This window comes from Podarcis pityusensis (genome assembly GCF_964106645.2).
Source record: "Podarcis pityusensis genome assembly, chromosome: 8".
Taxonomy (NCBI): Eukaryota; Metazoa; Chordata; class Lepidosauria; order Squamata; family Lacertidae; genus Podarcis; species Podarcis pityusensis.
The window spans coordinates 37,892,192-37,919,495 of record NC_138033.1 but is presented as its reverse complement, the minus strand read 5'-3'; the positions used below and the strand labels follow the sequence as shown (position 1 = coordinate 37,919,495).

At 46.9% G+C, this 27,304-nt stretch overlaps 1 protein-coding gene across 5 annotated transcripts in view; it reads right to left on the bottom strand.

The window, feature by feature from the left end:
* Positions 1 to 27,304, bottom strand: part of MTSS2 (MTSS I-BAR domain containing 2) — a 64,791-nt gene that overhangs the window by 21,526 nt on the left and 15,961 nt on the right. For 3 of the 5 annotated variants that reach the window (XM_081016887.1, XM_081016889.1, XM_081016890.1), the window contains exons 2-7: positions 24,492 to 24,553; positions 16,580 to 16,653; positions 6,306 to 6,390; positions 5,893 to 5,984; positions 5,567 to 5,641; positions 3,945 to 3,953 (exon numbers count right to left, since the gene is read on the bottom strand). In XM_081016887.1, coding sequence (XP_080873013.1) covers positions 3,945 to 3,953; positions 5,567 to 5,641; positions 5,893 to 5,984; positions 6,306 to 6,390; positions 16,580 to 16,653; positions 24,492 to 24,553 — 397 coding nt within the window. The remainder of the gene's footprint in view (positions 1 to 3,944; positions 3,954 to 5,566; positions 5,642 to 5,892; positions 5,985 to 6,305; positions 6,391 to 16,579; positions 16,654 to 24,491; positions 24,554 to 27,304) is intronic. The other 2 variants (XM_081016888.1, XM_081016891.1) reach the window with 1 other exon arrangement.

Here is a 27,304-nt window from a genome sequence, read left to right as displayed (position 1 = left end):
CCCTCAACTGACTTCATTTGACTTCGCAGATGTCATCATGGAACCGAGCCTTATTTCACCCCATAGTCCCCAACTGCTACCAATTCATGAAGTAGTATGAGGCAATAAAGTGGGTGGAGGATGTCACAACTGTCCCCATCTCCACTCCAAGGAGCATCTCACTCCTTTCCTTAAGCGCCTGTGTTGGCTCCCACCAAGGATGCAAGCTCTCCATCCACTTCTCTTCACTTCCTATGAAATATTCCTCTTTTTGACCTCTTAGTCCAAGTTCTCCTTTACCTCTGCCTTCTTCTCCCTACTCTGCCTTTGCAGCTTTGACTATGCCATTCTACAGCATCTGTAACAGCAGCCTCCTCACTCTCAATCTGTGAAGTCACCTTCCTACCTTCTGGCCCATCGTGACCTCTGCAAAGCACAATCGCTCCACCATTCCTGCTCCTCCTGTTACCACTCCCTCCACCTCCATGATTCACACAAGTCCTTTGCCAAGCCTCTACTTTCTAGCCTGACTCTCTAGACTGGGAGAGGAGCCATCGTACTGTTAGCAATAACTAGATGTTACATGAGATGCAGGTTGTCCTTCTCATATAGGGTTGCAGGGAGAAGAAAGCCCCATTGGCCCACACGAGTCTGAAGGGGTCATGGTCAAAGCAGTGGGATGCCTTCTCCTGCTATGCAGAGTTTTCATTTTCTGGGTGTAGCAGTAAAATTGGGCAAGAGGCCCATGTTGGCTTCTGGCTCTTCAACTCTCCAAAGGTGGGCAGGTGTGTCTAGATCCATCCTTTTCTGCTTCTTTGAATTCACCCCACAGGATTTTTTCAATTGCCCACTGGCAAGAGGAGTCCCAGCAGTTGGCCCAGCAGTAGATCTGTGTATCACTAGCCAGATACAGAGCACAGTGGTCCTTTGGCACTCCTAGAGTCACAGAGAGGGCTGCCCTGCACCCATGATGCACCTTGCCTTTCCCCCCTCCATCCCAGTTTGTGCTGGATTCATCACTCTCTCCTTCCCACACAAACCCATTCACAATTCCAACACTGTAATTCAAAAGCAGAAGTTCAAATTCATTCCAAGTTCAGACCTTAGTTTCGCAGCGGTGCTGAAATTTGTGTGACTCAGTTGCTTGGAAGGCTGCGCTGTGAGAATCTGGGGTGGGGTGGGTGGGTATTGCTACTCATACAAATACTCAAGGACACACAAAGGGAGACACAGACACATGGACTTCAAAAGCTCGTTGGAAGCACAGACACCAAGAGAGCCCTTAGGATCAAGGCTCCCCTGGAGCTGGCCATGCTCACAACCACCCATTGATCACAGGCTATGCAAAACAGAGGTGCCAGAAAGCAATTCACAATGTGTGCAGAACCAACCATGAAATGCTTGGCTTGATGGACAGCAATGAAGACCACCCTTGTGCAACCGCAGCCCTGCTGTCACTCAGATATGTTGCCTCCCACCACCACCACCACCACCAGCCCACATGCAAAGAAGGTAAAGCAAGATGACTGAGCAGCCAGGCGGGTGGAAAACCAGTGTGGGGAGGAACAGGGAAGACTGGAAGAATGGCTGATTACTGAGAAAAAGTCAAGAAACAGCCAAGCTGTTTAGGCAGTGGGCCCCAGGATATTGGAGGGCTAAGGCTGAGATCCTGATGTTTGGGCTTGGCAGCCAAAAGACCCAGGGAAAAGGAGCTATAAAGTTGAGGGGAACCTGCAAGACCTATATAACGCTTGCTGAATTTAATAATGCTTGGGGAAAGCCAGAACTGGCCTTTTGAAAATGGAAGCCAAGGCACCAACCCACCCTTCTGATGAGCTGTTGCTGAAGGGTGCATTCTCTGTCCAATTCCACTTTTTAAAGTGGCTCTTTCCCCATCCCTAATCTCAAGGCTGTCACTCTCTGGGGCGGATCTGGGCCCAAGGTGGGTGGATCTCAGCATTTGCCCCAGAGCCATTCTGGAGCGGTGCAGCAGAGCCAGAGAAAGAGGAGTGTCCAGATGGGAATAATGAGGCCCTGTGGTGATGCTGATAAGGCCTGAAATGAAAGCCAACTTAAAAAGCGCCCACTGACTATGTCTTGTTGCTTATGCCTTTGTGGTTCACAAGGGTGAGGATACTAAGAGGGCTCATAGGGACGCTCTTGTGAGTGTCTCACAGCAAAAGACAAGAAGGCCTCCTCTTTGCTTTGGCCTAAGGGGGAAGGGATGGTTACTCCAACCTGCACCAATCATTTTAACCAGGCCTTTGGTCCCTAACTGAAAGCACCTGGGGCCCTTAAGTGCCCAGACAAAATGGTGGCACTCTGCTGCAGGTGGAAAATGTGGTCTCCCTCTGAAGGAGACCTAGCCACCTTCCAGAACAGCCTTCCCTGAAGCTGGTGCTCTCCAGTTGTTTTGGGTTACAAATCCCATAAGCCAGTGGTGTCCAAACTTTTTAAAAAGAGGGCCAGATTTGATGAAGTGAAGGGCCATGGGGACTGACCAAAGGGCCAACCAATGTTGTTGACCTTTTTAGGATTGAAGTTGTTGAGGGTTTTTTTAGGCTTTTGCCCCAGGAAATAAACTGCCACAGGGGATGGATTAAACCAGCCGGCGGGCCACAGGCCCCCGAAATGGACTTTGGACATGCCTGCCATAAGCATTACCAAGGAGGATTTCCTCCAGAGAAGGCTGAGGCTGATGGGAGTTGTGGTCCAAAACACCAGGTTGGAGAAGATGGCCCCAGAGTGAGAGACTGAGCCAGTCTGGATCTGTGAGAATTCAAGCTGTTTTCCCATTTTGTGTTCAACTGATGAAATCAAAGTGTATGTGCTTTGTATGTGCCCTTTGTTTTCCCGCTTCTCAAAGTGGCAATAGGGCATATGAAGCAGCCTTGCACTGAGGCAGACCCCTGCCCAGAGGAGTGGCTCTGCAGGGTCTCAGGCAGGTGGAGAGGGTAGGACCCCTTCTTCCTCCTTCACATTGCTTGCTGCTACCCAACTGAACCCAATACATCAGGCAGAGACAAACTCAGCCCTCCAGATGTTTTAAGACTGCAGTTCCCATCATCCCTGACTACTGGTCCTGTTAGCTAGGGATGATGGGAGCTGTAGTCCCAAAACATCTGGAGGTCTGAGTTTGCCTATGCCTGCAATACATTCTGTAAAATAACCCAGTTTTTTGCAGCCCCAGGAAGGTGGGGCCTGAATGCAACTCTTCCAAATCAAACTAAGGGTTTTCATGTATGCTAGGCTTCTTTTAAGACACACAGAACACTGTCTTTAGAAAACAGCTTCACAACAACCTTGTAAGGGTTGTAAGGGGTGGAGATTACTTTAAACAGAGGCAAGGCAAGAGCCCCAGGGATTTTGGCATCTCAGGTGCTTAGCTAGTTTGTGGATGGGCTAGTCTGGGGGTTGGCGTAGTAGGGGAGGCGCACACCCATTTCCCATGGGGTCTTGCTTGCCAGCAGGCCAAAATAAGATGGCTTTGGAACAATCTCCCAAGTCTCCAATTTGGCCTGAGGTAAGCTGCTCTTCTTCAGCCTCAGCCTGGCCATCTGTAACATGGGGGGCAGTGATGCTGGCCTGCCTTACAGGGTCGTTGCAAGGTTCACTGAGAATAATGAAGCAACTTTGAACTTAGCATTTCCGTTCTTGCCATGTGGTCTGTCAGCACCTTACACCTCAGGTTCCTGTGTTCATCACAGAGCAAGGACCACCTCCTCTCTGCCTCCAGCAAAGCTGGGCTGAGCCTCAGGCGGCCCCATCAGCTTAAGCTGCTCCCAACCCTCAATGCACCACTTGCGTCAGCATGGCCTCCGGAGGTTTCATTTCATTTCAAGCCCAACCGAAACAGAGTGGAGGGAGGGAGGGAGGGAGGAGAGGATTACAGGTAGTGAAGCCAAGAGCATGGAGGAAGGGTGAGGGATGCCTGGATGAAGCTGAGATGGCAACGTTTGACTTACCAAGTAGCTCTACAGGAAGGATGTGGAAAGGAGGGAAGAGAAAAGAGAGAGGGAGGAAGAGAGAAAGAAGAATGTGTGAAAGACAGGCTGATGTATAGAGCCATCTTCTCACCCGGAACAGGACCCCACAGAACCACCACCCAACTCAGTCACATCACCAGGTACAGAACTGCCCTCCCGCCATAAAATGACAGCAGGGGACAGCTGCGTCTGGTCAGGTCTTCTCCACTGGCACAAGGAGCAAAAGTGGGAGCCACAGGACTCTGGTAACCTCCCCCAGGTGGGGGGCAGTGGCAGGTCCAGGGGTGGGGTGGGGATTCCCCAAGGCAGAATGCAAATGCCCCAGACCCAAGCCAAATGCCACAGGTCCCCAATCCACCTTGCGTGGAGCAGCCAAACAGAAGGAGGAAGGCACAGAGACATTTGAACCCTGCACCTTGTATTTCCCAAGGAGTTATTGGTGACCACGTGCACACGCAACATCTGGATTGGGCCTCAGAGGGTCCGCTGCAGGAGCCAGGAAGACCCCTCTCAATACCTAGAAGGACTGAGAATGGTATGAGACGCCACACTGAGAACACCAACACAGTTCTCTTCCCATGATAGTGTGCATAAAGGGGAGGGAGTGGCACTTTGACAGGCAATTATCCTTGAGCCCCCCCCCCCCCCCCCGGTTTGCAGTCAGACCAGCATACACACATGGTAACTTCAAGGAGCAACAACCTGGATCAACACACTGGCCTGATTTTAGGGCAATAAGAACTTAGCAAGGCTCTGAAAGCAACCCTCCCCTGGCAATCGCGTGTTCACAAGATGGGAAGGCAAACCAAAAGTGCGGAAACTTAAAGCACCGGCTGTACAACGCCCCCTGCAGAAACTGCCACTCTCACCCAGACCCATTCAGACACACAAGCGAACCAGAGGCAGGCAAGCTCCCTTCTCCCCTTGGAATCTGCTACCACAACTCTGCAGACAGCTGGGCCTTCTTTCTCCTCGGGGGTTAAAATGCCTCGCAGCTTTGAAGAGGATCAATAGCTGAGAGGCATGTGTGTTCTTCTGCACTTAAAACAAATAAATCCAAGATTCCTGAACTGAGCAAAGGTGAATGCTGTGAGCCTAATCAGCAGACCTCTCACTCGGCCATCTCCTCTGGTTTCTGAGGCCTCAGCCAGCATTGCCCACCCACACTGTCAAGTCACAGGGGCCAGAAACTTGCTTTAACACGCCCCCCCCCCATAAATTCAGGAAGCTGAATTCAAGACTTAATTCTCTTTTCTGTCACTGCCTAACACAAAGCTCCATCTCACCTGCAAAGCATACAACCCACTAAGGGATTTGGAGAGCCTCTGGGCCCCAGGACATTATGCCGCAAGGAGGCCTCCACCCTAGTTTAACCAGGATCTTACACAGCAATGCATTTAACTGAAGAATTAAACCAAGGTCCTTGCTCCATCCATGCCATTACCTGTGCAGGGAAACGTTCACTGCTAAGGCAGAAGCAATTTAGTTTATCCAAGGGCAGCCCAGCAAATCCAGTCCCCCTCTTCAATCAGGGGTTGGAGGCCAACATCACTAGCCAAACTGAGCTGCCCTTTGGCCAGAAACACCCTGGCAGATCTTACCTTTGCGGGCTTTCTTCTGAAGCTTGAGTGTGTCAGAGGACTTCTTCTTTATCTCATGGCGGGCTCGTTTGTATTCTAAGGAGACAGGAATCGGGAGACACGATTCCAAGTGACCAGAAGGCAAACAGCTTGGCAGGTGGACCCCGAGGTCCCCCACATGGCGTGGGCAGACAAGGGAGGCCACTGCTCTCTATGGGACTCAACTCCTGGCTTTCATCTCCTCCCACCCTAAGCCCCACAGTCACATCCTTGCCACAGCTTTCCTCTGAGCATCAGACACTGCCTCACAGGCTATGAGGCAGCCAAGGTGCCTCCTGCCCTTTTACCTTTCGCGTGATCTTTGTCAAGCTGGTTAGCTGTCTTCTTCCAGTCCTCTATCCGATCTTGCAGGGGGTTAATCAGGCTCTCCATCAGGGCGCTGTGGGAGGGGGGGGAAAGGCACCCAGAGAGAGGCAGGTTAGCAGGGCCAAGGGACGTGGAGAAGGGTTTGCAACGAAATCCCCATAAATGTGCCAAGGTGATCCAAATGGCTCAATAACTCGTTCTCTGGACTAGAGTATGGAAGTGGCTCGAGTTTCTAAAACCCTGAGCCTCCTTCTGCATGCCTTGCCTATTTCAGCACCCCTCCAATCCCGTTTTCAAGGCCACTGAGCCTCTCCCTCTTCTTTGTCTTCGGAAAAGGAGCCTGGGGCTGGCCCACACACATGACAAGCACGCGAGTCTAACCAAAGGCACTTACTTGGTAAACTGCCTCAGCTTGGTCTCAATACTGCGGTGCCGCATACACATCCGGGTTAGTGCGGAGCCGATGTCCCTCGTGGCTCCTGAGGTGAAAAACCAGCCCTCATGTTAATGGACAACAGTCAAGAGGTACTGCAGAAAAATTCAATACGAAATTTCTTTTCTTTCCTTCTCTCTTGTTCAGTCAGAGAGAAAGAAAATGGAGAGGGCAAGGAATTGAGATGTCACCACAGGCTGAAGGAAAGCCTGACATTGGGGCTGGGTGAGGGAGTGAGATCACATGGGCTGGGAAACCGAGTTGCCTGAGAGTCTGAGGAAGGAGCACCTTGTTTCAGAAATAGCAAAGCAGAGCTATCAGGGTTCTCTCCTGACTTTCCTCCTGAGGGGGCATACAGAAAGGCATCATATGTTACTCTCACAAGAGCCCTGCAAGTTTCTTCAGCCTCTACTTGAGACTCAGTTCCTCCTCTCTGGACATCCATTTTCCCTCAGAGAAGGTGGCGGCAGAGCAGGGATCTCCTGAACACTGTCCCAGGTCTGGCTTTCTATCCAGTCTCCTCAGAAGTCAGAATAATAGAAGCTCTTATGAAACATTACTTTGGGGCAACATCTTCCCCTCCAGGATTTCACAGGTGAAAATGGACCCTCCAATGGGCTTGTAACACTCCCCGCACCCAATTCATCTCACAAACACTTCTTCCCCTTGCCAAAGGTTGTTCCAGGATTCCATTCATGCTAGAGTGACTCACTTGGCAATAGCCTATCTTACACAAATTAGAAAAATGTTCACAAGTTTCCATTAAAAAGAGAGGATTTTTTCCTCTTACACAGTGGAGCTAGAAGCTGTGTTTGCAACTTAAAGAGCATCAGAAGGATCCTTCCAAACTGGGAGATTAGGAAACAAATGCATTTTGATGTAAGAAGGTGTGTGGAGGGGAATGCATTTGGGGCACACACCCTAACTTCACCCATAAATACACCATGATGAGGTCTGAGCTGCATTGTAGTGTTGTAACCTTTCTGCAAAGTGGGGTTGATTAGTCCAGCCCCTTTGATAATTTTGGTTGCTCCTTTCTGCCTTTTCCTCCCAGCTCTAGAATATCCTTTGAGTTAAAGGCTATCACTATCAAAGGCTAACAATTGGCTCCAAGTCTAGATTGAGGGCCCTGCCTGATGGAGAACAGAGCAATTCAGATTTTGTCCATTGGGGGTAGCAATAACCACACTGACACTGACCCCTCTCTCTCTCTCTCTCTCTCTCTCTCTCTCTCTCTCTGCGCCTTGAACATGAGGATATGAATGGATGGAACAGTCTTTCATAGGAACCGCCCATCAAACTGCATCCCTCACAAAGCATGGATTATGGGGCATTCTGCTGCTTGATGGAGAGAAAAATGCCCACATACACTAATTCACATGGAAGCCCAATCAACTGAGAAGTTATCTAGTACAAGCCTCATTGAAATGACCATGAACATGCATTTTTAGGGGCCTTTACACAAGATGAGATGGCACCCTGTGGGTCGCAGCTAAATGCCCTTGATAGCACCAGAAACTAACAGCCAGAGGTGATTTCAGTCTCTTTCTGCTCATTTCCATTTCAACTTGCTCCTGGTCACACGTGCCACAATTGCTGTGAGTGCTCCAGTTGGAGAACAGCCTCTACTAAAGGTGTAATTGACCTTAAAGAAGCACGAACTCAGGACGAAAGGGAGAAACGGGCTAAGAGGGAGGCAGCTTTGACAAATCCTCACCATGATCAACTCCCACCCAGAAACCTATGTCCCCACTGTGGAAGGACGTGTGGATCCAGAATTGGCCTCCACAGTCACTTACGGACTCACTGTTAAGACCGTGGTCATAGAAGACAATCTTACTTGGCTATGAGTGATCACCAAAGAGGAAGAAGAATTGCTGCTCTAGAGCAGTGTTTCCCAACCTTGGGCCTCCAGCTGTTTTCGAACTACAATTCCCATCATCCCTGACCACTGGTCTTGTTAGCTGAGGATTCTGGGAGTTGTAGTCCAAAAACAGCTGGAGGCCCAAGGTTGGGAAATGCTGCTCTAGAGGAGCCTTCTCCAATCTGTTGCTCCCCATATGCTTTGGACTACAATACCTGTGCTGACTGGGGCTGTTGGGAACTTCCCAAAACATGAATGGCACCAGCTTGGCAAAGGTGGCTCCAGGATCTAGACTACCTTCTGTTTTCCTTGAGATATACATAAAAAGTGCCCCCCAAAGGATGTGTCTTCCTCTCAATCCTGCCTTTTAAGCACTTCCTAGGAAGAACACACTGCGTACTCCCACAACACTGAAGCAGAATGACTGTGAAAGATTAATGAGGCAAAGGCACGCAATCGTGCCAGGAAAGACGAATGCACAGAAATCACACGTCAGAGGAACCCAGTGTCACCTGGGAATGGCAGATCCACCCCTCAAAGGTACTGGGAGGGAGGAAGTTAAGAGTGGATGCAACAGACCATGATCAACTCAGCCGGCATGATGAATCCAGGTTAATGAGGGATCTGCACGCACACCAGTATGCAGCACTGTGCGAGCTGAAGAGAGAAATTTGCCCCTCTTCAAAGCAGAATATAAGGCATTGCAAAACAGTTCACCTTCTGCTGGCCAGCCTGAGCCAGCCAGGAAGTGGCAAAAGTTGTAGGGAGTCTCCAAGACACAGCCTTCAGGAAGGGATCTTTGGAGGCTGCCCCAGAGCACTGGACATGCATTCTCTAACCCTACTCCTTAAAACAGCCCTTTAAAGCAGGCCAGCCACCACACTGTTTGGAAAGACATCTTTCATCCAGCTCTGGGTGAGGCACCTGATGCTCATTCAGTCCATGAGTTGGCCTGACCTGTCAGCTACCACTTGGGGGGGGGGAGGGAATGGGACAAGCTGCAAAGTTTTTAATCAAACAGAGATTAATCAATTTTAAACTTTTGATCAAAAAGGTGCTCTTAAAGGTAGGGTACCTGTGAGGGCCAGGTGTCCTACCAGTGACCCAGTTCCTTTTACGAGTCTTGGATTACTAGGCAATGATTTGCCAAGTGGCCTTGCTCAATGCTAAGCATGATCACTGCGCTTTAGTCATCTCTCTCATACATTCCAAGAGCCCAAGACCATTTCCTTCTTGACCTCAGATGAGGCCAGCTAATTCTCCGCAAGTCTGCTTGTGCTTATGGTTCTGGTCCTGCAGTCTGTTGAGCCTGACCTTCCAGAGCAACACTCTTTACTGTTGGGGAATCAGAAGGTGACATTGTTGTGATTGACCCTCTGTTGCTTTTTGGAATTTGCTCCCAACCATGGAGGATGGAAAGACACCAGCACTACCTCCATAAGAGTGGTGCACTTCACACACCCCTTCTTACTGGGGGTGGGGGGTCATCATGGCTCCAGAGCCACCGCTGTGCAGCTGCAGCAATAGACAGAGGAGGATGACTCACTTCCTTTGCTTGTTTCCTTAGTTTGCTGAACGGGGCTTCTGCTGCAGATCACAGCCATTGACAGGGAGAAATCATTTCCTCCTGTTCCCCCTTTCCCGGTTCTGACCAGGAGTGCTGCTTCCTCTTAAGAGTTGCTCCCTCTTGGCCAAGACATTTTATTTTACCCCCAGCCCCCAACCCTATGGCTGTAATCACTTGACACAAAATACATCCTTAGTATCTCTTTCAGAAAAAAATCTCCCAGCATTTTCTGCATACGTTGAGATCTTGTGGTTCACATTCTGAATTGCACTTGGCAACTTCACTAGCAACACCCCCCCCCCGAGCAATGTCCACACATGTGCAATCAGAGCAACCCCCCAGTTTCCCTTGTCCTCTTCCGCCACCCCACTAACAACTCAGGGGATAAAACCATGCAGTCCCAGAGGTCCTTCTGCCTCTTTCCAGAGGACCGCCTGGGGAATTTTGTTGCCATAAACACAAAAGTTAATTTGATGCAGCACCTCCTACTCACCCACCCATCAACCTTCTTGGACAACAGCGAAACATTAAAGAGGAAAGACAGACAAGAAAATTTAAATTGGGGTGGGGGTGGGGAGTCAATGCATTCAAAAGTCATCAATGTCAAGATGGGAGGGCCGGGCCAAGTTGATTTTTTTCTCTCCTTCAGTTACTGAGCTCAAATTCGACTACTTACTGGGGCTGGAAGCTTGGAGCTTCAATAGCTGTGGTGTGTTTCTGAGACCATTTAGTGCACTGGTGCTGACATGTAAAGCCTTGCTCTGCTTAGAAGCTGGTACCTGAAGAACTGCCTGCTCCCACATCCCTTGGTGGGAAGGTGCCTCTCCTGCCTGTGATTGTTTTGCACTTCAGTGTTTTCGCCTTCCTTTGAATTGTGAGCTGAATAATATTGTGATCACTTCCAGCTCCAGGACACCTTATGTTTGCAATTATTTATACCTTGCCTTTCCAAGGGAGCTTATACACATCTGTTAGAATAGCACCGAGGACAAAATATGAACTAAAACAGGCTAAAATGCAACAAGCAAATAGCTTCATTTCCTTCATTTGTGCACCCCAGAGTGGTTGACATAATAAAAGCCATAAAACATAGTCATAAGCAAATGAGTCCACAAACACAACTAAAAGCAAAACATAACCAGCACTAATAACCAGTTAAAGCCAAAAACCTGTCCTTAATGGTGTCCCACTAGGGTAATAGGGTAGCTTTCACTTGGCCCTGAAGGAGAAAAAACTGGGCAGTGCATGATCCCCCACTGCAGCAAAGGTCCTATTGCTACCCTGCAATGGGAGTGGTGTGTGTGTGTGTGTGTGTGTTACCAAGAGTTTAGCATACAAGTTCATATGGGAGTTGTCCAGCCCTATCTCCAAATGTGTTAGAGAGCACCCACTTGGGAAAAGCAAGGTTAGACAGCCCTTCAAAAGCCATGATTCCAAATCACTTGGGGCATTATAGGTAGAAAACAAACAAACAACATGAGCTGAGCCTGGTAGAGAACTGGAGAAGCCAGTGAACGTCTTTCAACCACTGGTCAAATATTATCAGCACAGCAGATCTTAGTCCATATGCATGTCTACCACACTTTGAATCTACTGCACTGAAGTTTCTCAACACTTTTTATTGGCAGCCCCACATATAACATTGCCCTAGATATTACTAAGGTATGAGGAAATGTGGCAAAATTATTATTTTTCCAGACAAGCCCACAGTGCTAGTAAAAGTCACTCTGGAGCCACAGACTGCTTTATTGCATTGTTGACCATTTTAACTCTGCATGTAAATTTCCTTGGCAAATTTCCTGCAACGTCGAAGCATTAGACAGCTTTAGAATACCAAGATGATACAGGCTTGTGGGCACAATGGCTTCCTTCCCATGGACTAGCTGCTTGTTTACTCCAGGAAACTCGGGGAAATGAAGCCAGCCTTGATTAAGGACAGCCAAGTGGTACAAGCACATGCACCAGGCGTTCAAACACACAGGGAACCTGTAAAGGGAGCTGGACATCCAACAGAGACAACCATGACTTCCCCAACCATCAAATTATGGTGAACCAAGGACCCACAAGCAAATATTCTGGACATTTCTTTTGCCTTTAGAATCAAAAAAGCTGTCGCCATGAAAGTGTTTTCACACATGAAAGTGTTTTCACACTAACACAGTGAGCAGGGCAAGGCATTGTGAGTTAAAGAGCAAACGCTACAAGCAAAGGGGTGTATTTAAAATTGTTTCACCTTCTATTTTTTCTTTACTTTGTAAAAAAAGCTCTCAATGTCCCTTTCTGTCCTGAATGCGCAAAAGGCAAAATAAACTCAATCATAGCAGCAGAAGAATGCAAATAACAGCTGAGCTGCAAGTCTGCCTTACAACTATTCAAAGTCTCAAACTTCAAATTTCAATGGCAACCTCAAAACTGCATGCACGCAATTAAAGAAATGCATGAATGACTTTTTGCATATTCGTACAGAACATAAGTCTACCACCTGAGACATCCCTGCCTCCGCTTTGATCTTCCTACAGAGGAAAGAACCACAATTGCACACTTTGCACATCATCAAAGTCTTCCCTCTCAGCTGCTCTCTGCTGAACAGCTGGACAGAAGGAGACCCAAAGAGAAGGATGATATCTAGCTGCCAACAGGCTCTGGGTGATTACCTATCATGTCCCACTCTATATAATTCAGTTCCTTTTAGTTTCATGCCATAACCAAGACATCTAACCTCCAGAGGCAGAAACTGCCCACCCACACAAAATACCTGGATGGTGAAAAATTGGATTCAGCCATTCTTTCAGTAAACAGCTATGGGTGAATTGGCAGTTCTAGTCTGCAGGAAAATTTGAGAGTATGGAACTGGGTGATGTCCTATGCATGTGGTTCAAGCATAGAGGCCATGTTCCTAAGATAGATCCAGATGCATCAGATGGGACATTCACTATGGTCTGAGTCAGCAGTGCAGCCCACAGGCTAGGCAGGCAACAAGGATGTCAAAAAGAATTACAGAGCAAAGCAACTCTCATTCACAGCCTGAGACTCACATATAGAAAGCTGGGGGTGGGGGTGGGGTAAGGAATAGTTTTCTATGCTCATATGCTCGTTGTTGTTGTTTAATCATTTACTCGTGTCCTACTCTTCGTGACCCCATGGACCAGAGCACGCCATTATTAGCTCATATGCTAATAACATGCTAATATTTAATTTGTTGGAAGCTGCCCAGATAATTATAATTATAATTACTACTACTACTATTGAGAAGCATGTTTCCCACTTGTGATCTGAAATGGCACAGATGAAAAGTTTTACCACCTCATTTTCCATTTGCATGATCTATGCCTCAGTTTTCCCTCTTGTGGAATTCTCCAAAGGGCCACAAACTCCAAGCTACCCTACCAGGCAGCCCAGAAGCCCCTCCTCCTAAAGGACTCCCTTTCCCCTCCCCTGACCTCCTTTCCAAATCGCAGCCGTGGCTGAATTTTCTATTACCTGTGGCTCCCTCCTTTAGTAATCACCCTGCACATCTGTCCACTAAGGCTTCCCTTAATTCCCTAGACCTAAAGAACAGGGAATTCTGTGGACTTGGGGGAGGTGGCAGACTGGGCGAAGCCAGGCATGGACCTCTTCATTAAACATGTGTTGCTCACTGGTTTGGAAGAGGGGGGTTACTTCTAAAACTAAAAGTAAGCACACAAGGGTAGGTGGGTTTGAACCTCGCTCCCTTTCCCTACTCCTTTAGGACATTTCCCACATGCCATGTGGTCCGTTTTGCGTTAAAAGGGAAACTCCCTCCCATGATTTATAACCAAACCGATGAGCATGTGTTTGCTAGGCATACACACTCCTGGCCTGGCACAGGTTGCTGGCATTGCCACATCTTCCCAAAACATCATCTCAGCAGCAAACACAAATCTCTACATGGGTTTGAATAGTAGGTGCAGAAAGCCTGTGCAAGTAAATATGGAGGTCTACCCTTGTTTCCTCGTCACAGCCCTTCCCTAGATGTTTACAGATAACAAGCTGTGGCTTCTTGTCTAAAAGCCGGAGTGAACCAGCCATAATAGAATGTCAGGAAACCGCTCCATAGCCCTTCTGCCCTCATACAAAGAGTCACGTTCAAAGGAAGAACCCTTCCCACACCAAACTTTTCCTGAAAAAAGGAAATAACTAGGTTCATAAGAATGTATAAAGAGCCTGCTGGGTCAGGCCAATGATCCATCTGGTTCTTTCAACGCTTTGTAGGTTTTTTTTTGTTTTACATTTCATTTCTTAGGTTTCTATCCCACCTTTCTGTGACCTTAGAATCCACGGGAGCATTCCTGTGGTTCCCAGGTGGTTTCCCATCCAGGAGTCAGACCAGGCCCAGGGTTGCTTAGCTATAGCAAAGTGGTGAGTTCTTGTGTCTTCAGACCTTATTCTGGGATTAACTCACATTCCAAATCAGTTCTTTCATTCTGCTTCAGGTGAGAGGTGTTATTTACATTTTGCTTCCCTTCCAAGCTCCATTCGGTGCTCCCTATATCTCTCCAGAATACATCAGCCCTCCCTCCATCTCCTTATTTTGTACCAGCCTCGTCAGCTTTCCTTTATCGCCTGCTGCATCCTACCCAATTCTCTGCTCGCTTTCAGAGATTTATCCCAGTAACTGATGGCTCAACACAAATGCTGCCCACATACATTATTCTGTCAATTGTTGTCAAACAACAAACTAACCTGCACAGTCAATTCCTTCCAACTCTGGCTTACTGCTGATTCTCCTTCTTTAGATAACCCAGTTTTTACTGTGGCATACCATGGCCCTTGTTTTAATTGTAACCTACCCTGGGCCTTAGGGGTGAAGGGCGAGAATGAATATATATATATATGATTCCAATGCCAGTTCTGAGAAGGGGTAGGCGGGCTCTTTACACGTGTACACAAGGAGGCGTGGTTACACCTGGTCTTTTTAAGGCTCAGAGGAGATTACTTTTTTTAAAAGCTGTGTTTTCCCTCTGCTCTTTTTTGAAGAAGTTCAGGGCAGTGAAAATGGGTTATGTAGGTCAGCTCAAGGTTAAGGCTTGATCAAGACCATCTCGTGAGCTTCCTGGCTGATTTGTGCTTGGGTGGTGCCCATATCCAAGCACAATCTGAGGGGCCACAAGGAAGACTGGTCCTCAGGTGCAGACCTCTGCCATCTACATTCCACAAGGTGCCCAGAATAGGTCACTTCACCCTGCTACACCCCTACATGGAGGGAAAAGAGGCACACTCTGAAACTCTTCTTTCTTTCACAACATTTCTATACTGCTTGATAAAATCTCAAAGCAGTTTAAAGGTAAAGGTAAAGGGACCCCGACCATTATGTCCAGTCGTGGCCGACTCTGGGGTTGCGGCGCTCATCTCGCTTTATTGGCCAAGGGAGCCGGTGTACAGCTTCCGGGTCATGTGGCCAGCATGACTAAGCAGCTGCTGGCGAAGCAGAGCAGCACACCGAAATGCCGTTTACCTTCCCGCCGGAGTGGTACCTATTTATCTACTTGCACTTTTGACGTGCTTTTGAACTGCTAGGTTGGCAGGAGCAAGGACTGAGCAACGGGAGCTCACCCCGTTGCGGGGATTCGAACCGCCAACCTTCTGATTGGCAAGTCCTAGCCTCTGGTTTAACCCACAGCGCCACCCACGTCCCTTCAAAGCAGTTTAGAAACATAATAGAATGATCAGTAATAACAACAACAACAGGTAAAAGCAAATATTTAAAACATTCAAAAATAATAAATATCAACAATAAACTAAACCAGATTAAAACACATGACAGCTTCTACATGTCTGGAAAGACTGCCACTTGCCTGAACAAAAACATTCTTAGCAGGGAACCAAAAGGTGCACTGATGGCCCCTGCCCAATGTCAGTGAAACTCATTTATAGGTAACTTTTAAGGGCTCCTGCCTCGCTGCCTTCAGAAGCCCATTTCCCCCGCAACTGTAACACCCACCCAGAAATGAAGGAAGTGCCACTTAAAAGAGGGCCCTATTTATCACAGGGCCTTCGAATGAGCATTGCTAGAAAAGCAGGATGATTGCTCTTCCCCTCATGGTGATCCCACAAGCATGTCTGGATTAGCAGAGATCAGCAGGGGGATTGCCAATGACCACGTAAGACCCCACCATGAAATTAATCTCTCTCTCTAAGCACCACAAGCTCAGGGTTTCCCAGATGCTGACTGGAACTTGGTTCAGAATGCAACACATATTTTATCTGCTGCTTCCACCCCACCTCTTGTTTGGCTGTTTTATTACTACTGTTTATTACCAATGTGACCTGCCTCAAATGCTTCCTCAGAAGTGAGAAGGCGACATAACAAATACTCTAATATATTTTTCCTCAGGAAAACATATTTATTGCTAAAAAATTAAAAGCCTTTGCAACTCACTGCCACAAGATGTGGCGATAGCCACTAAACTTAGTACCGCAGTAGGGTCACCCATGGGAATGCCACAGAAACAGAAAGAAACACACACAGCAATTCTTGGTCCATCTCTGATGTTTGAACGTGTCCCTCTTGAATGTTTCCCAGAGGCACCTGTTTGGCTGTTGCAGGTGGAAACCAAGCACAGGGCTAGATTGAGTGTGAGTATAAAGAGGGATTAAAAGTATGTTGTGGGGTAACTGCAGCACTGTAAGGGATCCTGAGTAAACAGAAAGGGGCCATGGGCCTGCCAGTTTGGTGGTGAGGTTTTTTATCATAGGCATTGTTCTGCTCTCTGCCACTGGCTGTGCGACATGGCCGGTTTTGCAGTCAGCTAGTTTTTAGTCCATAAAGCTCCCACAACATACCTCGTGTGTTGGTGGCCATGTCTGCCACTTTCTGGAAGGCATCCAGGAAGGCCACTGCAGCCAGGACAGTAGTCCTAAAACATAAGGACAGAGAGAGAGAGAGAGAGATCAGAGGGTTGGCGGTCTTCACGCAGGAACAGCACAAGCCATTTTGCCATCTCAAAGGGCTGGATGGGTGCAACAAGTGAGTAGGCCTCATCTCATCCCTTCACGGCCGGACCTGCATTATTAGCACTTAGGCCTAAACCTGCAATGCTGCCAAGACTCAGGTAATCAGAGGTCAAAAGTACAACTGGGCTAATAATTCTGAGAAAACCGAATCTTGTTTGCTTCTAAAATCTTGAGGACATCCAGTGCCTCTTGCACAACTCTCCTCAGTTACCCTATTTAACAAATGATTTAAAGCTCGCACTGTCAGCCCGTGGTCTGGAGAACTCTTGAAATTCCTCTGAAGCTTATCAGGGTCCCTGAGCGGCAGAGCGGTCCAGAAAGACTACGGGCTGACCACAGCTGACCTTCTACTGACATCGCACCCCCCCCTTACACGTACCCACCTTGCAAAGAGCACATGGTGTGTTTCAGTGCACACTGTGTGTTTCAGCGCATACTCTGGGCTCTGTGGACACAGGCTGGCTGCAAGGCCAAGACAGCCAAGCTAGCAACCTGGGGATTCCATGTGCCAAACGGCTCAGAGGCATGGAGAGAGTCCCATGACACATCCACGTGCACTGATGTTAAAAAGCCTACATGTGACGGATCCTTACCCTAACTTCTAGGCCAAGCCAAACACCAGACACCTGTCTTAGGTAGATCTTAAAGAACCAATCACAGCAATCACTCTCAGGTGCCCTGCCCCCGGGAAATTGGGAGGGTAGGTGGAAAACCTACAATTTTCTTTTTGTGGGGGATGGACAGCATTTCTCACAAGAATGAACTTAACCAGCTCAAATAGACTCCATGCCAGCACCAATGTTTCCTCAGCTTTCCAGTTTTCTTGGAACTATATTGCCTGCCCTGTTTTTGTTTCAGCTTCCTTCCTTCCCTCCTTATTCTTGTCTTTCCCCCTTAGGCCTCCCTTTCCCTGAGTTTCTCTCTCTGACGTCCTGCTGCCTTTGGCCACCTCAGGGCTGGCTCCTTGCCCTGCAGTCTGCCAACCTCTTCTTTACACATCATCTGGCCTCTGTGTTTAGCAGCAGCACTTGGAAACCGGGTGGGCTGTTCATGGCTGGCCCAAGCTTCTGTGAGGACTTTGCACTCCCTGCTCTCCCCTGTCTGAGCAACATAGGAAGCTGCCTCAATACCGAATCAGACTGCTAGGTCTATCTAGTGCAGCATTATGAACACTGTCTGGCAGCCAAGGCTTTCCAGGGTTTCAGACACAGACCATTCCCAGCTCTACCTAGAGCTGCCAGTAGAAATTGAGCCTCAAACAGTTTACATGCCAAGTAACTGGGATAGTGACAGGGCCTTTTCAGTGGTGGTTCCCTGGCTGTGGAGTAGCTAACAAAATACTGTTTCAAGTAACTCTAAGATCACTGGATGGAATAATGTTTTTAGCTGCTTCTAGAATTTTTTTTATAATTAACTGCAACTGATTTTAGATGTTTTTAATTGTAGTTGTTTTTACAATGTTTAAACCAATTTAAAATGTTTTCTTTCTTTTTGTTTCTTTATTTTAAATGATACATGTGTTTGCTGCCCTGGGTTTCTTGGAGAGGAAGGGAGGGATATAAATCCAATCAATCAATCAATCAATCAATCAATCAATCAAAGCAGAGGAGGCTCTTCCCAAAGAAAGGCTTTAAGCGCCAAGTTTGTCCAGCCTCCCCTTCTACTTATGGGTTGGCCGACACTCCTCGTTAGGCAGAGCCCAGAGCTTCAATCTCTCCCTCCCCAAACTAGCTCTGAGCCGATGTGGAGTTACTCTGTGTGCGGAGAAAGCGGAGGAAATAGAGAGCACTCTCTCCAGATAGGCAATGAGCACAAAAGGCGCTTTGGGAGAGTGGAAGGGGAACACAGTGCGCAAACAGCTGAGGAGATGCTGAGCGGAACACAAGAGGCTCTTTCAGCTCCACGGAGGGCTGAGAAACACCAGCGAAGCCAGGGGGGCTATTAATAGGGCAGCCGCACAAGGCATATCCGGCGACGGCAAAGCCAGGGTGGACGGGCTGAAAGGGCCCCTTCATAGAAGCCTTTGATATGCCAGAGGAGGTGGCTGGCAAGCAGAAAGGGGGAGGATTCCAAAAACTCTTGGGGAAAAGCAAAGCAAGGGGGTGACCCTGGGAACAAGGCTGGGGGGGGGGAGAGGAAGGCTCCTTTTGGGAACTCTGGGGAGGAAACCTTCTTACTCAGCGTTGATTGGAAGCTGCTCACAGGCAAGGCAGTTGAGGCAACTTTCAACCTCTTGGGATCTCAACTGCATCGGGATCCTGAGGCCGTGATATGTGGGGAGGGGGCTCTGCAGCTTCCCTCTGGATGCTGCAACTGCCTTGCCACTCTCAAAACCAGCCCCTTTGCTTCTGTGTTGCTGCACGGGAAGGAGCAACATGGCTCAAAGAGAGACTTCACATATCACAATTTTGGCACATTTACCTGGGATTTAGGAGAGCCAGGGCTTGCCTTCTTAACTGCTGGAAGGAGCTGGTAATGAATCAAAGCCACACTAGGCATTATGATGCTCATATGTGGACTTCTTTTATTTCACTGCAACAGGGAGGCAGGGCTCCAACTTCAGCTGGAGTAGTGGGACAAAAGGAGGTGGGGCTTAGCTAATACCCTGATCATGTGACTCTGTAAGTCACAAGTGGCTTAAGTGGTGCCCTGTATTGTTGGGACTACAGTACAACTTATCATCCTTGGCCACTAGCCATGCCGGATGGCACTAATGGTTTGGGGGAAAGCAGGGATTTTTATTGGGGAAAGGGCAATGGAGAAAGTCCATTAGCACCTCTTGCTTGCTCCCTCCCCCCCCCCCGCCAGCACAAAAGGAAGCCTTGTCCATATTGTGTCATCAATACAAAGAATTTACAGATTGAATTAATAATCTTTCATTAATTAACAACTTCTGTGCTGTTAAATTGTGCATAATAACTCATTGGGGTTATATATGTTTCTATACTTTCCAATTCCAAAAAATCTTACTCAACTCTCAACTGAGTAACTTTCCAATTTACTCTGCTTTCTTGTCTGAGTAAAATTAGTAAGCTTCATCATACTAAAATCCCAGACATTTTCACAGCCATTGAAAGCTTGTTGTAACCTCCTATTTCTTGTTATACGTGAAATACATATTCCGGCAGCCATTAAAACCATTTCCTGATCTTCCTTAGAGAGTATTATTTCTGTATGATCAAAAAGAACGACTAACGGATGTAGTGGGAGTTTATGGCCTGTCTTGTCTTCTGTATCATTGTTCCTAAAATTCCTTTATTTTAAGGCAAGATCCACTGGTGTGGATGTCAAGCAGCAGAATATCAGTGACTATTAAGACAGGGGGGAAATGGGATTGCGTGGAAGGTAGTGTGCCAAAAGTGCACACAGAAAAATTGAATATGCAGGACTTGTTTGCAGCTTAAGAGCTGCTGTCCGGAAGCATCCTCAGTCTCTGTGGAGAGAAACATCATCTGCACAATCACTTGTAAAACTTCTTAAGGTTTGTGCTCATATTCATTTGAGTTGCAGAGTTCCATATGCATTTCCAGCTGTCTAAAGCAATATTTATCTGTAGATCTCGCTCCCATTTACCTTGCTAGGGATAAGGGCAAATATCTGATTCTGGCAATACTTTATATTATGTACTCTTTAGTATCTGGAGAACTTATGCCTTTCTCAAAATATACACATTCCTTTAGGGGCCTGTGTTTCCAGATTAATGGCTGGACCAGGTGGCAAGTACCTGGAAGCACTGGAACCATCACAGAAGGTGAGCCTGTGAAAATATCCCCAAGGCTTCTGAGCAAGACAACATGTCTCCTTGGCACAGTACATTTTCTTACTTTCACTGGATTATCTTGCTCCCGAAAATGTCCTCATTTTTTACTGCAATATTATAGCACATCAGAGTAAGAGGTGGCAATCCTGGAGATGGTTTATTATTATTATAATTTTATTATTACCCAAAGAATCCTTCAGTTCCTTGTGCCACCTCAACCAAAGCAACCTATACTCTCTCTGTTGCAAAGACGTGACACAATGGACCCCTAGCTCATTATTATCCAGCATAGATACCCAAGAAGTGCTCACAAGGGTTCAGCATTAACATGGAAGGGAGGTCTCACAGGGTCCCCAGGGCTCTGTCTTAGGCCCTCTGCTGTTTTATAAAAGACTTGGAGGAGAACACAGAGAGTGCTTATCAAAACTGCAGATAATGCAAAACTGAGGGGTAGCTAACACTACAGAAGACAAAATTGAGGGTTAAAACTGCCTTGACAGGCTGGAAAGCTGGGCTGAAACCACCAATGTAAATTCAATAGAAATGAATGTAAAATCCTCCATTTAAGTACATAAGGGCCAAAGATAGGATGCAGAGCCACCTAGCTTGGCATCCAGATGACATCTTTCCACTGATTACTAAAACCTACCAGCTCTTAGCTGATTGCATCAGATCTGCAATTAATTTCACACACCAACCCCTGAATTCCCTTTTCTCTGTAAAACACATACAAGACTGTTGTCATGGTGTAATTCACAAGGCCACTGACAGATGGCACTAGCCCTGCAAACTACAGCAGTGATGACAATTAGGAGGAGAGGAAGGTGGAAACTGGAGGACAGGAGGTTAAAGCTCAAGCAAAGGAGGAGGGAAAGGGACTGAAGGAGGAGATAAGGCAGAGGAGAAAGGGTGCGCAGCTGAGGAAGAGCCTCCTGAGAAAGGGAGGAGGACTTTTGGGGGGTGGGGTGGACCAAAGGTGATAGCCCTGTCTGCCAATTTTATTTCAATTGCTTACAAAGAGCTCCATTTGGCCATTCCTTCTGGGAACAGGCCAAACAGATGCGCCAAACTGCCCCTGACATCTCCACCCATCAGCTGATGCAAAGGGAGATCAAGTTAGCTTGACCTGGGTTCATGAGAGAGCTCCCTGCTCCATTTTGCTGGGCTTTGGAGTCTTGAAGTTTGGACTTCAAAGTACCTCACAAGCAGCAATGTGGTACTAAAAGGAAATCAAAAGCCTTCTTTTTAGCAGCATGCAGCTGCCTGAGAGGCGATTTAATGTCCAGGCTTAGAAGCACGATGCCATTTGCGACATCACTTGACTGGCAGGTGGATGGACTTGCCCACCTGTCAATTTTGGACCACAAGGCAGATCCTGATAAGGATCTAGCTTGCAGAGCCAAAATGGTTCCCCACCTTGGGCTAAAGGTGGTGTTGCAAGTGGAGGAAATAGGGGCACAGTCCCTAGTTCTTAGTTTTTTTAATCCCAGGATAACACCGTTCTATACGCTATCCTTCCTCCAGCAAAACGTCAAGAAACTCAGGTATGAAATAACACTAGCATAAGAAAACAGTGTTTTCCATAAATTTTTGAACTGTGATCATAGTGATTTGTACAGGATTTTTTTCTGATGCCCTACATAATATTCTCATTTATCATGTTTATTTTACATTTGATTAGTAAACAAGATTAAAAACTTTGAAACTGCCAAGGTTGCCCGATATTGTACTTACAATTGGCATCCACTCATTGCAACTAGCACACTCATAAAATAGTGTGTGTGTGTAAAAGAAAGCATTAGAAAAAATTATGCCCAAGGTAACTGTTAGAAAAAACAACTGCCACAGATGCTATTAGCAGACTAACTGAATATAGTCAAATATGCAAAACTGATGCAGGCTCTACTCAAATACTGGGTTGGGCCACAAGGTAGTGTTTGGAAAGGTGCTTTTCCCTAGAGAATACCAGGAAAATGCTATATTCTTCACTTGAACCCTTTAGGGCTGCTGAGGCACTCACTTTGTTCAATTAACTAAAAAAAATTTGAAAATAGAGGTTCCACACAATGGCTTAAAATGGCACTGTATTATCTATTATTCTCAAGATCCTTCTATAACATTAACTCACAAGAAAATCCTGTTCATGAAAGGTTTTCAGAAGCTTTAATTAAAAGTTTACTCCTTATAGAATGATCCCATTTTATGTTACCTGGCATCAATTATGAACAGCCTATTAATTGCCCCTTGAATGGATTTGGTTAATTGCCGGCCTAGGGTCAGTTTCTGTTCCCATGGGGTGGGGGCTTGGATTATAGATTTCCTTGTGTAAGTGTGACTCCGCACCCACCCACCCTCATTTTTATATAGCCAAAAATGTATTGTGCTATTTTTTAAAATCATTTTTTAAAATGATTTAAAAGCTATTTTTTAAATAGCAGCTATTTAAATAGCAGCTATTTTTTTAATACAAAAAAAAAAAAAAAGATAAATGGAGCTTTCCCCTCCCCATGGGAACCACAACCAATATTAAGCCAATTAAGAAAGGCTATTCAGGAGGATATTAAAAGCTACTCACCACTAATCTTGAACCAGTGCTAATCACACAGCTATGAGTTAAATCTGCAAACAGGAACTGTTTAATTAAAAAGGCAAAGGAGCCATTAAAAGACTCAATAACACTTTGCCTGTAGATGGGCTGGTACTTCAATTTTGTTTTGTTACAAAAAGAAAAAGAGCCACAAGGTCTGAAAAATATTGAGAGAAAATAAAAATCCCTAGGATACAAAGAACTAACAACAAGATCACAGTGATGATCTATCAAAAGGGAGAGAAGGAAGAATGGCAGTTCCAGAGAAAAGAGCAGGCACACTTGTCTGAGAGAAAGCGGCTGACATGGGGAGGCTGGGACTTTGGCACATGCTTTTCTGTGATAGCTGGAAGGGGATGGAAAGGAGGATCAGAACGTGCACACCAGATCATGCTAAGAAATGGTACCTTCTTGTGGAGAGGGACATTCAGGTAAGAAATGGCAGGTGAAAGGAACTCGGGGGCCAACTATGGTGTTTCTGAGCAGCCATATGGGTGGGACCTCTCATTACTGGCAGCAAAGCTACTAGGATGCTGCCTTCCCCATTGCTTCTAAAACTTAACTTAAAGAAGTGAGTTATTTTATTTTTGCATTGAACCGGGGCTTCCCCAGCTCATTATGTGGTAGTCACAGCCTCCAGGGATGCCAGCAGAATTTCCTGGGCCCATTTCATTGTATGTGGATTGAGCCCTATGACACAGGGCTCAGGACACAGATCTGCACAGGTTTTGTTTCCCCACAAAGAAATGATGCAGGGCGGTTTTTAAAAAATAGACTCAGACTGCATTTCATCTGAGAGAAGACCTCCACCCAGCTTTTGGATCCAATGATCTCCAAGGTAGCTTGCAGCAGATTACAATCATCCCCCCCAAAAACCCACCCATTAGCTCTCATTCCTCTGGCCAGTGTCATTCAACTCCTAGAGCAGCTGCCAGCTGGAAAATATACACCACTTGGGGATATTTGCCCAGCTTGCACTGCTGTTTGGCTAAGAGCGCCTGATGAAACTGTAATCTGCCATGCAAAATCTACCCCATCACCTGGCACCCTCCAGCTGTTTTGGACTACAACTCCCATCAGCTACAGCTAGCATGACTAGGTGATTTTGGGTCTGATGGGAGTTGTAGTCCAAAGCAGCTGGAGGGCAGCTGGTTGGTGAAGCTTGGTCTACGTTCTCACTATGTGCAGTGCTACTGCCTGTGGGGTTTCAAAAGAACCTGAACCAGCTGGGGACACATCGTTTATTTTCTAAAGAAAGGAGGGTGTGGGGAGAGGAAGCTGAGAGCATAGAAGAAATCAAGAGTCTCTTTTCATGACACACATGGCGAGAAGACCAAGCTGGGGGACAAATGGCAGCTGTGTTGTTGCTGTGCCAGTTCTGTCGAGAAACTCACCGCAGTTGGGAGTGGAGTTTAGTTGCCTTGGAGTTGAAATCTTCCCAGATGGGGTAGGAACTCTGGAACAGAGAAGGGAGGGGGAAAGAGTTGAGCAAACAGGTGACTGCTCTGCGTTCACTGCCTGAGCTACCCCAGCCCCACAAACAGGACACAACAAACAGCCAATCTTGAATCCAGAGGGCTCCTGTGAAAAGATCAACCGTCATCTCCTTGTACATTTTCAGCATCATTCGTAAATGTGAGCAGACATCTCTGGCTGAGGATTGTTGCCTCTCTTTGAGAAGAAAACTGTTAAAGGCGGCCATTTTTAAATGACTGATTGTTGAAGCTGAACTAAAGAGGCCTCAGCTGTTTAGCAAACCCTGGTGGGAACCTGCCTGGTTTACTTTAACCATAGTTACCATCTGGTGCTGGTGTTTACATTGTTAAGGGGTGTTGTGCTTGGGAGGGGAAGTGGGCACCCCCCCCCCCCGGCTCAGTCCAGCCCTAAAATCTTGGCAAGGGTGAAAATATCACCACCACTGCATCTGCTGTCCCAGCAGTCTCTTGTCCCCTATGTTGGAGAGGCAGAGATGCCACCAGGTGGCTGCCAGGTCCAATGACCAACAGCAGAGGCCCAGCTGTTTCTGCCGGGTCATGAATGAGGAAAAAATATTTCACTGTTGCAAGGAAGAAATGCAGCTGTCCACATTCTCCTGCCCCAGTTTGGAAACTGACAGGCCTGCGAGAGGCCTAAAGGCAACTCAGCAACAAACTTAGCTCTTAACAGGAACTGCCTATAATTTCTTCTTCTGCAAATCCTATCATGGGAGACGGCAGGGAGAAAGGGAAAGATGCCAAAACGGATTCGCCTTCGCCTCCCCCTCCCCCCCCCCCCGCCGCCTTGCACTTTGTGGCAACTTTGTGCTTATGCAGTGCTGCACTGCCACATCAAAATCCGGGCTTAACATATAATTTTCTTTAAAGATTCTAGGCCGAACATGTGTCCTCAGATGTAGAAGCAGGACCAGCAGAAGTGCCAATCAGAAACAGTATGGAGAGCAGTGCATTTCATGTCCATAGCTTTGCATACTGCTCATGGAGGGTGCTGTGCCTTCCCAGGTCTTTGGGGAGCAACAGCTTGGACTGAATTGCCCAAAGGCAGCTGGAGGTGCCATTTTCTGCCTTTATTTGGAGAACCGGTTGTTTCCACAGAGAGTTTATGCCCACTACAGTTACCACAATACCACATGACCAAAAAAAGGCCCAATCTGCCCACAGTGCCTTTATTAGCATTTTAGTCTAAAGAATCCAAAATGTACTTTATTACTGGTTAATGTCTGCTGAGACAGAAAAGCTGGCAACCCTAATGATTTACCCCAAATTTATTGACCCTTATTGTTATGAATCAACATAATTTGATCTTCTACATGGGCTCTCTGTGTGGTACAAATTGTGTCTGTGAAATTGAGTGTGTTCTATGCAGGAAGAAAGAATAAATGAAATAACCAAACCTATGCTAATTGATTGAAAAAGCAGATGAGAGGAAAAAATGACCCCTCATTTTTTTACTGTGAAGGATGGGTCTTTTTATTGTTCATGCTGAAGTTTGTCTTTAAAATAGAAATAACAGTACCAGAACTCCCTCTCCACTCTTAGACAGATTTTTGAAATCTTTATTTTTCCACAGCTTGTGGCACTAGTAGTATTAACACTATTAATAATCAGATTTGCTATTTGCTTGCTACCTGAAGGTCTCCAAGTAACTTACAACACTGTTAAAAGAACAAATAAATATACTATAGCATGGAACCAAAACAAAAAGTAACCCCCTTAAGAGCCGCAGGAAGCTTTGGCAGCACACTAACAACAAAAGCGTCATCTTTCATCTGTCAAAAGGCTGGGGGGAAACATAGGCTTTCTCCTGGTATCAGTCAATGAAGGCATTAGGCGGGCAATGCTGAGGAGCACATTCCATAGATGGGAGCCACAACTGAAAAGCCCTCTTCCCTTGTCACCACCCTCAGAACCGGAATCTGCAGAAGGGCCTCAACAAAGCTCTAAAGGTTCATATTGGAGATCCTGAGCTCTAAAGGTCAAAACCAGCACTTTGAATTGGGCTTGGAGGCATACAGGCAACCAGTGTTGTTGGAACAGAACTGGTGTTATATGATCTGTTTGTCTTGAAGCTGTCAACAGCTGGGCAGCCACACTCTGCACTAATTGAGGCTTCCAAAGTTTTTAAAAGGCAGCCCCATATAAATTGCTCTGCAGTAATCCAACCTCGAGGTTATCAGAGAAAAGATTGTTGCAGCCAAGTTATCCTTGTGCATGTAGGGTCATAACTGAACTGACAGCAATGAGTCTTGGAGGAACGCCCAAACTATGAACCCGCTGTTTCGGAGGGAGTGTAATCCCCACCTAGAACAGGCCAAACGCCACTCAGCAGGTCAGAGGAACCACCTACCAACATTTCAGTCTCTTATCCAGTCCATTATTGCAACCAAGCACTGATTCAGAACACTGCCTGCCTCACCTGCAGAAGATGAAAAGGAGGGCTAGAACTGTGTCATCAGCATACTGATAACAACACACTCCAGAAATCAGTATGAACCCACTCAGCTGTTTCATCTAGATATTAAAGAGCATGGGAAACAGAACTGACTCTGTGATTCATGCAGGATCCCATACTAGATAAAACACAAGAGTTGAGCAATGCTCCCCAAGAACCACCTTCTGGAGCCATCCATCCAAGGAGGAGTGGAACCTCCACAATGCAGTGCCCCCAATACCCAACTCAGACAGTCGCCTCAGAAGGATACCATGGCTGA